At 34.5% G+C, this 12,249-nt stretch overlaps 2 protein-coding genes across 4 annotated transcripts; one reads left to right on the top strand and one right to left on the bottom strand.

Annotated features, from left to right (window-relative positions):
• Positions 1-3,918: 3,918 nt before the first annotated feature.
• On the top strand, positions 3,919-9,008 carry LOC113854994. 2 transcript variants are annotated; one of them, XM_027486391.1, is made up of 6 exons: positions 3,919-4,271; positions 6,968-7,018; positions 7,918-7,980; positions 8,084-8,152; positions 8,335-8,368; positions 8,507-9,008. In XM_027486391.1, exons 1-6 carry the CDS (start codon positions 3,993-3,995, stop codon positions 8,620-8,622), a joined length of 612 nt encoding a protein of 203 aa, XP_027342192.1. In that variant the 5' UTR covers positions 3,919-3,992; the 3' UTR covers positions 8,623-9,008. The 2 variants fall into 2 exon arrangements, with proteins under 2 accessions (XP_027342192.1, XP_027342190.1); XM_027486389.1 differs by having other exon boundaries at positions 8,335-9,008.
• A 645-nt stretch (positions 9,009-9,653) lies between these two features.
• LOC113855317 (F-box/LRR-repeat protein 14) lies at positions 9,654-11,702 on the bottom strand. Of its 2 annotated transcripts, none has more exons than XM_027486911.1 (2): positions 11,631-11,702; positions 9,654-11,263 (listed from the first exon to the last, which is right to left on the bottom strand). In XM_027486911.1, exon 2 carries the CDS (start codon positions 11,248-11,250, stop codon positions 9,847-9,849), a length of 1,404 nt encoding a protein of 467 aa, XP_027342712.1. In that variant the 5' UTR covers positions 11,251-11,263; positions 11,631-11,702; the 3' UTR covers positions 9,654-9,846. The 2 variants fall into 2 exon arrangements, with proteins under 2 accessions (XP_027342712.1, XP_027342711.1); XM_027486910.1 differs by having other exon boundaries at positions 9,660-11,263; positions 11,635-11,686.
• Between the last annotated feature and the right edge of the window lie 547 nt (positions 11,703-12,249).

The following is a 12,249-nucleotide window of genomic DNA, read 5'->3' as shown; positions in this document are numbered from 1 at the left end:
TGAACGATGATGAGAGAGATTGAGAGGCATAAAGCAATATGGAACCTGGAATCACGTGGCAGTTATCTAAAGGTGAGGGGAGAGTTCAAAAGTTATTGGGACACAGGGTTTGTGAGATGTAGAGTGTGGAGCCGGATACTGAGGGTGGACCTGCATGTGGGTCATCACTATTTATGTTACACCAAGAAAAATTAATGGAAGGATCTAAGGTTCTTTACCCTTTGCCAACTTTTGGAACATGATGGCCTACACCTCCAAGCTTTCTCTCTAGCTATTTACCTCTTCTTTCTTTCAAATAATACACTTGCATGTCCTCTTAACTCTTTCAGGGTCCCCATGTTTGGGAAATTGTTATTAAAGTAGAATGGCGATTGATGATCGTGATTCTTGAACAACACCTTGTATTTTGTCATTTGTGATTGGATTCGTATTCGTGTGTTTGCTTAGTCAGCAAGTATCTCTCAATTTTTAATGCATATATACATATATATACATGTGGATTACTCAATTTGGAAGATAGAGTGGGACGTGTATTACTACTATTTCTTTTATTATTACATAGAAATTGAAACTTGAAACCATGCTTCAAAGTCAACAGAACATGACGAATTAAGAGAACAACATTAACAGAGGTGGGCATGTACTCAATCTTGGTGACCAGACAACATTAGCATTTTGCTAACATTAAGATTGTCGCAATGTCAGGTGTAACTTTCACAAAATAAGATAGAAAGTTAGCCATAATTATAGTCATGTAGCGCATATTGTATAATTACTTTTGTCCAGGAAAATTCGTGGGACGCGTGATAACATCACAAATGTCACGTGAACTCTTTGATATATAAACCATCCAATCAGGAGTGGAAAAAAGCGATGAACAAAATAACCAAATTGGTAAGTTTAGATTCACTTCTGCCGTGGCTCAAATACGCTTATGTTTTCTTTGTCGATATATGTGCTTAGGTTCGTCAAATGATTATTCGCTTGCTATAGTTAATCACCCAATATTCAATTATTTAACTTAATTGTACTACTTAAGTTTTTTAACTTTATTCACTCTAAGTTAAAGATTTTTCTATTATCAATAAATACCGTATTAACATATAGTTTGAAAGTTTTAGTTTATATATTGTGAGTAAAATTTGCAGTTACATTGAGGTGTAATAGTAATCCTCCGACAATCACACTAATTTATTATTGTATAATAAATAAGAATTTGTCTTCTTAAACGAGATATGTTATATTTTTTTTGTCTTTTTGTGACACGTAGTTTTACTATTATTTAATGCTTAAATGTATATTTAAAAAAATTAAATTGTTAGTCAGCTTTAAGATTTCTTTTGTAAATTAAAAAAAATTAATGTTAAGATTTCAAATTCGCAATTACTAACTATTTATTTATTATATTATTTACTTTTATATTAAATTTTCTCAAGTAATTTCAAATTCTCGACACATTTTAAAATTACTTTTAAATGTTTGTATTAATTTTTTTGCCTCGAATATTGATTAGTTATATTTTGAAATTAAATTTTAAAATTAGTTTAGTTTTTTCTTTTCCCTCTAAATCTAAGTTAGTTGTATATTTTTACTTAAATTTGGAAAATATCCTTACAATACGTAAAATGCTTCCTAATTATTAATATAGTGAGAAAAAATTATATACGCAATGGAAAAAATTAAACAATTATTTGATTGGTAATTAAAGAAATACTAGTAATAAAATCTCTAATACACTATTTATTATTGTTTAAAATTTATTAAAAATAAAAATATATAAAAGAGAAACATTAATTTAGGAGGAAAAAAAAAGTGAAATTTACATTTTTTTTATAATTTTTAACAATTTTTTATCAATCATAAAAGGTGAGTTACAAATAATGCGTCAGAAAATAAGTTAAAAATAAGAATTATTTATAGTCAAATTAATTTAATGATTTGATAATATACAGTGAAAAAAAAGCAAAGAAAAAAAATTACCACCTGAAACTTTGGTACACATTTTAATCTCTAGACTTCAAAAATGTAGAATAAGAATATCATCCCTTAGGTTAAATGTGAGATTCAACCAAAGTAGAAACTCACAGTAAAATTACAAATGCTGCTTATTCTACCCCACATTTTGAGTAATTTTTCCATAATACTCAATCAAAATCTCCTATCTTCTATATCAATTGATTAAAAGTAAATAATTTTACTAAATCTTTTTTTCCCAAAAATTCTCCCAATAGAATTTGTTTATAAGTTATTGTGAACATAAAATAATATTCCACTAATACATTGTCGTATTTGTTTTTTAGTACGTTGGGCTTGTGTTCGTAGAGACAGCACATGAGGGTAGGCCCTCAAAATCTAATAGCTAGAAACAAATGTTCATTATGTTATGTATGCACCAAACTATAAGAGTGTTGGGCCTACTCAAACTTATGCTCTTTTATTTTTTTAAATCAATTTATTTAAAATATGATTTAACATATAATAAAGATTTTAATTATTACACTCTTTATTTGTTTATCTCCATAAACACTTTTCCATAAATTTAAACAAATTAAGCCTATATCACATTACGCGATAACATAAAAGGGTTCAAATTTTTAACATCATCTTCAGGTATAGTTGATGTTAATTAAATACATAACATTAGTAACAAGTGCCTTAAAGAACGTTATTAACGAGTCCAGGTCTTGTGAGGAGTGGTGTAATGGTGAGAATGAGAATGGAAAGCCCAAATTCGAATATTGCATTGCTGAGAGCATATTTTGTTAACACTTGATGCATTGGTACGATTGATTGTTGAAGCTAAAAATGATTGATAATTCATTGAACAGTATTAGAGAAAAAGATGAAGTATGTGTCATAATATGGAGATAAATTAGCTTTCAAATTTCAAATTCTACTTAGATTCTTATCTTCGGAAGGGAGACATTTCAAAGTAACAACCCTTTTTTTTTTCACATTATGAACTTTAAGCTCTTTAACTTTATAATCCTTTTGCCCCCTCAAAGGTTTCTAAGTTATACATTACACATGGACTTGGGGATATATAGGATTGTCAAATTTTTAGTAATAATTATATATTTACAAAAAAAAAATTATCAATATTTCACAAACTATTATTTGGGTTCATTGAAATCCATTGTTATCGAAACTAAACACCAACGAACATCGATAAGCACTACTTACTATCAATATAAGTTAATACAGCCACGCTGAAATTACTGATCATTTCAAGAAAATAATGTCTGCGCCAATCAAACTAACAAAACCTTACTATCACACGTAATAGTAAGGTTTTGTTATGAGGATCATTGCAGAAGACAACACAATATAACTCTTCATCAATCGTTATGAGCATCACTTAAAGAAATTTGACTTTGATAACTGAAGCACTAAAAGTTGAAGTTTATTGAAGAAGAATGTGATATTGACAAAAGTTTGAAGCAAACATATAAGACATGAGTGATGAGTTGGTAGGGTAGAGAAGAGAAAAGGTGAGAGTGTTGTCCGTCCTTGAAAGTGGAACCCCATGGGAGTGGTACCCATTATAAATGTTAATTCATGCTCAATTATGGATTTTCCAAGAAGTTTCTTTCGGTTTGTTGGTACCCATTATGAACCCTACGCAGCTCATTTCGTTATAGTTACATAAATACTTGTACAAATCTATTGACGACAATCAGAGTTTCTTGAAGTAAAAAAAGAAAAAAGAAAATGGATGTGTGAATAGTGAATATGGCGACAAGGGGAACCTAACCCAATACATGAAAACAAAATGGGGCATAATTGTATGGATGGCGATAAGAGAAGCGGTGGCTTTGAAATTGATTATTAGATTAATTTGGATAAAAGAAAAAAGAGTTGAGGTTTGACACGTGCAAGAGGAGAGAGAGTGAGACTCACTGTTTGCAGCGAAGGCAGAGAGAGATATATAAACCTTCCACTCCATCATTCTTTCCTATTCGTTCCATTCATTTATTCAACATTCCAACGACATGTGCCACGATGACTGGGTCAAGGTCGCCATGGCCGACGATTCCCTCGTCGTCCACCTCCTCCTCCGCCTCCACCGCCCTCCGCCCCCACCCTCTCTCCACCTTCACTGGACCGTGCGTCAGCGCCGCTCCGCCCCTCGCAACAAACCCGACTCCACCAGGGCCAGCCCCACCACCCCCCTCTCCTGGAGCGGTGCCACGTCGGCAAGCGGCGGCGCCGTCGATGGCTACGAGGAGTCCAGCCTCCCAACCAAACTCCCCCAAACCTCGAGATCTAAGGTTCGATCCCTCTCTCTCTCTCTCTCTCTCTCTCTCTTTGGCTGTTGAGTTTTTGGTTCCGCCGAGGGCGTGTCTGATGCATTCACTTAACGCGTGGTGGTGTGTGAGTTGAACACCGTGCAGGAAACTGTTTCTGTTTTGTGTTTGCGCGCGCGAGAGTGTGTGTGTGTGTGACTCTCTGTAACTATAACTATGGAGGTATGTTCGTGTGACAGTTTCTGTTCCAATCGCGAATGGACCAAAATGCCATCCGCGAGTTACCCTATTAGCTCAACGAACGGCCTTTGGGCTGCGGGCAATTGTCTCGATTCACCAGATTTACAATTCTACCCTTCAAAAATTAGCTTATCTGCGGTGGCCGGAGCTGCCGTGTCGCCGGTTTTGTTTCTCTCTTTTCGTCTTCGATACTCTTTATTATAATTATTTTAGCTATAAAATTAAATTTTAAAAATGAATTTAATAATTCGGGTAAGAGGAGTGACTTTGATTCAACGCGTGGAGTCAGAGGCTTGAGTGACTCTTCTTCTTCTTTCTTATCACGTTTTTTCCTCGCCACTTCTCCCAACCCCCCCCCCCCAATGACGGAAACACCCTTCCGAGGGCAGTTCCTTCTCTCTCTCTCTCTCTATATATATATATATCTATATATATATATATATCTGTGTTCCGCTCTTGTCGGAGGGTGTTTTTTTTTTTTTGGTTGGGTGTGAACTGCTGTGTGGGCTTGGTGATGGGGATAACGCGATGCGGAAGATTCCTCGCGAGGGGTATTTGGGTAATTATAGTTGGGGCGCCACGTTCGGTTTTTGGTGGCAAAAAAAAATAGGTTGGGTACTCTGGCACTGCGTGATGTATGGTAGGGGGTAGGAGGTAGTGGGTGTGGTCTTGCAATTGCAATGCTGCCAAGTGTGAAAAGCTTTGGGTAGTTAATAATTAATAATTATTAACTAATCCCACCCCGTTTGGGTGTGTGCGTCGTCGTTTCACATGTAGGTTAAATATGAGAAATGTCAGTTTTGGTATCTGCATCACAGCTTGAACGCAAACCTCCTTGCTGAATGTCAAATAATAAGACAAGATAGTGCATAACAAAAGTCAAAATTAGGAGTGCCATTTTTAAAAAACATATATAATGGGAGTTTTTGATTGGGAACTGTTATCCCATAGAAGAACAGGCTGTTATATTAGTCTTTTGATGGTTGGTGGGGTCGGATCCGAAATGTGAGAATCTGTGGTCATTTGGGACGGAGACCAATATGGTCTTTAGCTGCATAGTATTAGTAACCTATGTGGTCTCTTGTTGTTTTTTGGTTCAAAATAAATATAAATAGAAATTAAAAAAAAAAAGATGAAGGAAGAATAAGAAAAGGACAAGAAAGTTGGAAATAAAAGAAAGGGGTTGCTTGTGGTGTGATAAATGCCACCAACGAATATAGCCATTTTGGTAGCTCCCAGACGAAAATGGGGACCACGTTGTCACTAAATGGGTGCGACTGGGAAGAAACCTAGCTACTTACTCAGGCTGCCTCGTTAGTTATGTCCCTGCTCTGTGCATTTATCTCTACCCATTGCTTTTATTTTTCAAATTTTTTTTATTTATTATTATTTGGGTTCAGAGTTTGGGACTGCATCCTGCTGCATGTAAAGCATGTAGCAATTAGGATATGGCTATTCACATTTATATGTTGATCAGCAGCAGATTGCAAGTGAAGAGAGGGATTTGTTCCTCTTCCCAACGCCAATATGGCCGTCCTTTCTTCATTTCCTTAGATTGAATGCAGTACACCTAAATTAATTAAACTTTAAGTACCTAATCTGCTTTGCCGCTTAGAGCAAGCATGGTGAAAGGTAATCCTGCCATTTTTCTCTTTCTTGGGCCTCCCTTAGTGTAACAATTATTATTAAAAAAGGGTTTTGGATTGCGTCATGTTAGCCTCTGTAATATTATAAGAAGACACAAAAGCAATTACGATACGATAAGATGCATCATTATTTCTTCGATACTTATGCCCATTTTTAAGATAAGTTTTTCGATAAGAATTTACGAGGGTTAAAAAAATAAGTAGTAAAATGAATTTAACTCTTCTTATGAATTAAAATTAATTTATGTTATTCTATTTTTTAAAAGTTATTTTGTTTAATTTTTCTAAAACTTTTAAAAAAAGTAAGTTATTTTTAATTTATGAAAAATGTTTTATTTATTTTTTATATTATTTTTCTTTTCATTTAACTTATTGATATGAAATTATGGATATCATCTAATGGTAGATTGTCATATCATTTAGAATTGTATATTTTTATAATAATTACTTAAAAATTATATTTACAGTGATTTTTAATTGGTTAGTAATGTGAAAATCTTTAGCTAATATAGTATATATAAAAAATAAACTCTTTTTGAAAAGCTGTTAAAAATAAAAGCAACTCTTTTCTAAAGAATAAAAGCCCAAAAGAGGAGCTTTCACAGAAGCTAATCAGAGCAGCTTCCATTTTTAAGGAGAAAAAAAGCGTAGTTGGAACTAACACTTCCTAAATATTTGCCCTTTTCCTTAGTGCGTTCTTTGCCTTGAAAGTTAATCGTATTACAATGTATGTTATTTCACTCACTCCATAAGTCCGTATCTTTTTAAGAAGAATTTGTTTTATATGTTAAAATGTCGCGACCCCTAAATTATCCCGTATTTGATATTTTGCAGGTTGCTAAATCAAGTGAAACAGCCACTACCAAAAAGTCAAGAAGAAAAAAGGTAAATATGAACTTTTTACTGGTGTATATACTCTCGAATATTTCAATAATTGAAGCGTTTTATAAAACTAACTTTTCTTGGGGAACACCTAATTATATGAACTGTGATGTGATAAAAAAGAGTAAATATTTGTGTTTCGTAAGAATTATATGAATATGAAATCAAGGATAGAGACAGAAGATTGCCTATCACAAAGATAGATACTTCTATGAACTGCCCGACTTGAGTAAATAGGATTTTGCCTATGACCATATATTTACATATTGCATAGGAGAACTGATGCTGTGGGTCGGAGAGAGAGAGAGAGAGAGAGAGAGAGGACCAATGATTGAGAGTAGAGATGAAGGAAGAGCTTAAAACTGTATGATCTAAACGTAGTTGGTGTGTTATTGTTAATTGAATGAACTAATAAACTAGTTTACATGTTTTCATTGATTACATTGAACGCAAAGTGCAAATGATTGGGGTTAAAAAACTCAGTTTGATTTAGCCAACAACTAAGGATTGGATGGCCAATATATAGCTTATTGTTTTTGTCCTTTTTGCTTACTAGACAAGTTTGCTTGTGTTTTCAGCCACTCCTACTTTAAAGACAGTGACTAAATTGGTTGTTGGTGTGTTAGATGTTGTCAAAAAAAGATCTGCATCTAGTGATTTTATATTTTGTGGTTTGAACTCTTGTATAGTTATAATATAATTAGTTTTTACTGCAATTGTTAACTTTAAAGTTCATATGGCAATTTTAATATTATCAGCAAACACAAATGGAAAATATAACAAGTTAAACTATGGCCCAGTGTTTTGCATGTTTTGTCGTGGTCACATTTCTCCTTGTGCATAGGTGTCTTTTTCCCTCCTGTTTTTGGCTACCTGCTGTGCTTAACTTATCGTGTCTGCAGACTTTGGCTGAGCTAAGAGAAGAGGAGAATTTGTTGTTGAAAGAAAGAAGAAGTTTGAAAAATGTATGTTTTTGTACTTGTTTTCTTTATTTTTTTGCTTCACGAGTGTCAACAACCCTTCTGTTTGGAGATATCTTTTTTATGGTTTGTTTATTAATATTAACAGGAGCTGGCATCTTTGCGCCTCACTGTTGATAAACATAGAGCCACAAATGAAAGCTTAAAGAAAATGAAGGTTTCCCATTTTCTTCTACCTTTTTCAAAATCCTCTCGATCTTTCTAGTTGACATGCCAGACATAGGAAGCAGTAGTCTCTCAACTACTGTTGCATTCTGTATTTAAACTTATTGAATGATGAATAAATATATGTATTGAGAAAGTTACGGCGCATGAAAATGTTCTAACCTTTTGTAACAGCTTGATTTGGAGTCACGGCAGAACTCCAGTGCAGGTACGACCTCTGAGGTGTCTGGGAAAGCTGTCTATGGCCAATCTCAGTTTGTAAAGGCAGAGTGTCTACCATCTGATTCAGTTTGTCCTAAAACTGTTACACATCAGGTTCTTGATGACAATTCACCTGTTAATGCAGCAAATGCTTCTCCCAAAGCACAAGATATTGGTAATCAAGAATCTACATTCGATCTTCCTGATCTAAATTTGCCTGTGGAGGAGGATTTCAGCCCCAATGCATGGAACATGCATTGAATTAGCCAATAAAGGATAAGATCTCCAGTGATATTCTGCATACTGATTAGTTCCACATCATCTTGCAAGTATGCGTAATAGTAATAGTATAAGGTATAGAACGTCAGTCCTAACAAACTAGGTTTTGCTAATGTAATTGTAGATGTTAAACCCCATTCACTTTTCCAACTCGGTCAAAACTGATGAGGAAATTGTTTTTTGATTCACCAAGGTACTGAGGGTAGTGTAGAAATCCTAACACACCAAGCTTAGTTCCATTCTTTTTTTCTTCACAGGTTTCTACATTGTCCAAAATTATTTGTGGCAACCCTCTATCCTCCTTTATCATAGAAATATTTTCTGATAAATGTAATTACGTGTTCTATAGATAATTCAAGAATTTTGGTTCTTGTAGTCAGGTTGTCCGTACTATGATTTGGTTACTTGTTGATTCTCTTAAAAGCACATCATGATTCGTGGAAGAAGATAGCGTTATCTGATTCTCGTTTCTCGCTGAACCTTGTTTTATCTTGTGCATTATGATCGTGAGATTATATATATAATGCCTCTGTGGGGCACGTGCATCTAATAAAAGCAGCAAGCTCCTTTAGACCATTTTTTAATGGAAATGGTATTTTCCATTGGAATTGCGCCATACCACAGCCTGTGTGTGTATTAAAACCCCTTTCGGTAATATTATTTACTTTGCACAGTGATATCCATGTTTTAGTTGAACCACAAAGATATCCTACCACGTGTGCATAATCCAGTTGTTTAGCTAAGTCAACCTTAGAACACGTACACTTAGTTTGGACACAAGTGGCGTATACCCGTGGGTGCGTGTGTGGTATTTGAAGAACAGCTATTAATATGGTATATAGTTATTTTTATTTTCACTCATTTTTATATTAAATAAATACCAAAAATATATTTAAAAAGTAAAGAGATAATTAAAAGTTCCAAACTCCAATGCGGATGTATAATTCTTTTTGTACTTACAATTTCTCATTTCAAAATTGTAGTGAGAGATTTGGCCGGATAGTATATATATCATATAATGCTAGAAATCAATTTATTTGATAACAAGATGTACAATATAAATACAACAGAATAATCTTATGTATGTGTGATGTGATATACGACATATAGATATACAGAAGCATGGTGGATATTCAAGAATGGGAAGTAAGATTGAAGAAAATGAATGAGCAAAGACTTGATGTGCCTAAAACCCGACGAACGGGATCAGTACATCCAAGATAAGTCTTGCCTGAAAGACACAGACTTTGCTGCTCCTTGGACACCTCTTTCAGAAATTTGAGGACAATCTTCAACGGCCAAGAAATCCAACTTCAGTGATCCAACAAGTGGCTTTAATCCATCATCAGAGACCCCCAAACACTTGCTTAACCGCAAAATGCACAGCCTGGGAAACTGACTCACAAGCTGTAGCCCTTCATCACTAATCTCTTGGCACCTCACAAGTTCAAGAGATTCAAGATACTCTGCCGAGCAAAGAGCTTCCATTCCGACATCATTGAAGGAATAAACATGATCCAGAGCAAGCCGGCGAACTGGGCACTTTTGAATCAAACAAAGTATCCCACTTAATGTGAATGAAGAGGATGAGGGGAACTCCCCATCAGAAAAAGAGATCCTCACCGATTCAAGCTTTGAGCAGTTTTGAGCCAATGCTATCAGGCTCTCATCCGTTAATCTCAATGGATTATTCACCAAGGAGGGAAGCGAAAAATCCGATGGAACTCTAAACGAAACCGATTGAAGGTCACTAGATCTTTGAGACAAACAAATAATATCAAAGTCCCTCACTCCAACACACATGTCAAGGTGAATTTTTTCCAAGTTCTTGCACTTGCCCAACACACAAGCAAGCCCTCTCCCAGGACTGATGATGCAATTCACCAGGCTAAGTTCAAGCATATTCTCACACGGGACATGTTGCTTTTGCCACCTATCTACAGACAACCGATCATAAACCTTCATGTACCGGTAATTAGCATCCACTTCAAATTGCAACCTTTTAAGGTTTTGCCAACCAGGGCCAAGCCTAATCAAGTCACCTTCACCAATTGCCCTGCAATTCTTAATGGAGAGATCCTCAAGTGTTCCAAGCTTGCCAAGGTACTCAAGCCACTCCACACTGCTCACATTGAGGCAACTAATAAGGTGAAGCCTGGAAAGGTTCTTGCAACCAACAACAAGAGACAGAATGCCACAACCCGTTATCCTTTGCGTGAAATTCAACCTCAATGATGAAAGCTTGGAAGAAGAAGCCAGGTAACGAAGACCAACATCAGTGATAAATGTGCAATAGCTCAAGGAGAGATCAGTGAGTAAAGGGCAGTGATCTGCAAGAATCAGAAGACCCTTGTCATCTAACTGTTTTCCTAGTTTAGACATCCAACCAGAGTATGTAATCTCCACTTTGGACAAGTTCAGAAACCTCGTGCATAAGCAGGTTAAAGCTTCATCTGCAGGATCCATTCCACATCCTACCCTTAGAGAATTCCTCTGTGCATTATCTAAATAATAAAGCCGTTTACAAGCGAGGGAAATAGCATTTCTTTCACTTGTTTTCTTTATTCTACTCAATATCTCCCATACTATATGCTCTGGTATGTTATCCATCAACTATTCTCCTCTGCAGAAAATAACAACGAAAATATCCTCTTCTCATCATAATAAATATTAATAATGACAGCAAATTAAAATTCGAATAATCCAACATAAGATAGAAACTTATTTCTTTTAAAACCACATCAGGCGCCTGTTGTTCTGTCGGTTACTTTTCGTCAAAAGAAGAAACATAATTTTTTTTAAAAAATGTAATAAATCAATCAGATCTGAGCGAAATTTGATAACGGATAACTAATTCATTTGTGACGGTGAATTGAATTGGGATTGAAGAAAGCATGTGAGCGGAAGAGGAAACAATAAGGAAATGGGAAATTAGGGTAATTGGATGTGTTGAGAGAAGAAAGAAGGAATTGATGTATGGAATACATTACCTACCTTTTCTTCAGAACGCGAATCGCTGACGAAGGAACGAAAGAAGAGCCGTTTGCATATGCCAATGATTCAATGAATGAAGATAGATAGCGATGTATTAGATATTTTTGTTTTTTTGGTCAACAGATTTTTTTGTTAATTCAACCATTGATATTTCCTTTGTGCTACCCAAAACAATTTGTTATGCGAGACTCTCTCTTCATTTTGGATATTTATATTCTTTAATATCTATTTATAAAATGTATAATCCATCAATTTAATTATTAAATTCTCTTAAATTTCATATTTATTTATATTTTAAAAATACAATCGTTATTAAAATAAACATTAATGGAATATTAATTTATTTATTTTGTATAAAATTTTACAAAATTTAATTATTTCCTTTTTTATTTTATAAAAATTATTAAATATTACAAATATCTAATATGCATTATTGTTAGTTTAACTTCTTTAAATGAGTTTACATTCAATTTTTTCAGTTGGGCCACAGAAGCCTATGACATATTGGCCTCCAATATGCTTGGGAGAGTCCCATTGGTAAGTTGCAAAATATAATCTTCCACTCTTAAATAAAAACATATATTTTAATGAAAATATACCTAATTTTGTTAACAC

Source organism: Abrus precatorius, unplaced genomic scaffold, assembly GCF_003935025.1.
Source record: "Abrus precatorius isolate BTA unplaced genomic scaffold, Abrus_2018 Scaffold11, whole genome shotgun sequence".
Classification (NCBI taxonomy): domain Eukaryota; kingdom Viridiplantae; phylum Streptophyta; class Magnoliopsida; order Fabales; family Fabaceae; genus Abrus; species Abrus precatorius.
The sequence above is the reverse complement of the archived record's forward strand: the minus strand, read 5'-3'. Positions and strand labels throughout refer to the sequence as shown.

Excerpts from the sequence above, each read along its gene's own strand:
- LOC113854994 (XM_027486389.1), top strand. The coding sequence starts at position 3,993 with ATGTGCCACGATGACTGGGTCAAGGTCGCCATGGCCGACGATTCCCTC. Across the intron at positions 7,019-7,917 it reads AAAAGTCAAGAAGAAAAAAG|ACTTTGGCTGAGCTAAGAGA; the intron begins GTAAATATGAAC and ends TCGTGTCTGCAG. Across the intron at positions 7,981-8,083 it reads AAAGAAGAAGTTTGAAAAAT|GAGCTGGCATCTTTGCGCCT; the intron begins GTATGTTTTTGT and ends TAATATTAACAG.
- LOC113855317 (XM_027486911.1), bottom strand. The coding sequence starts at position 11,250 with ATGGATAACATACCAGAGCATATAGTATGGGAGATATTGAGTAGAATA.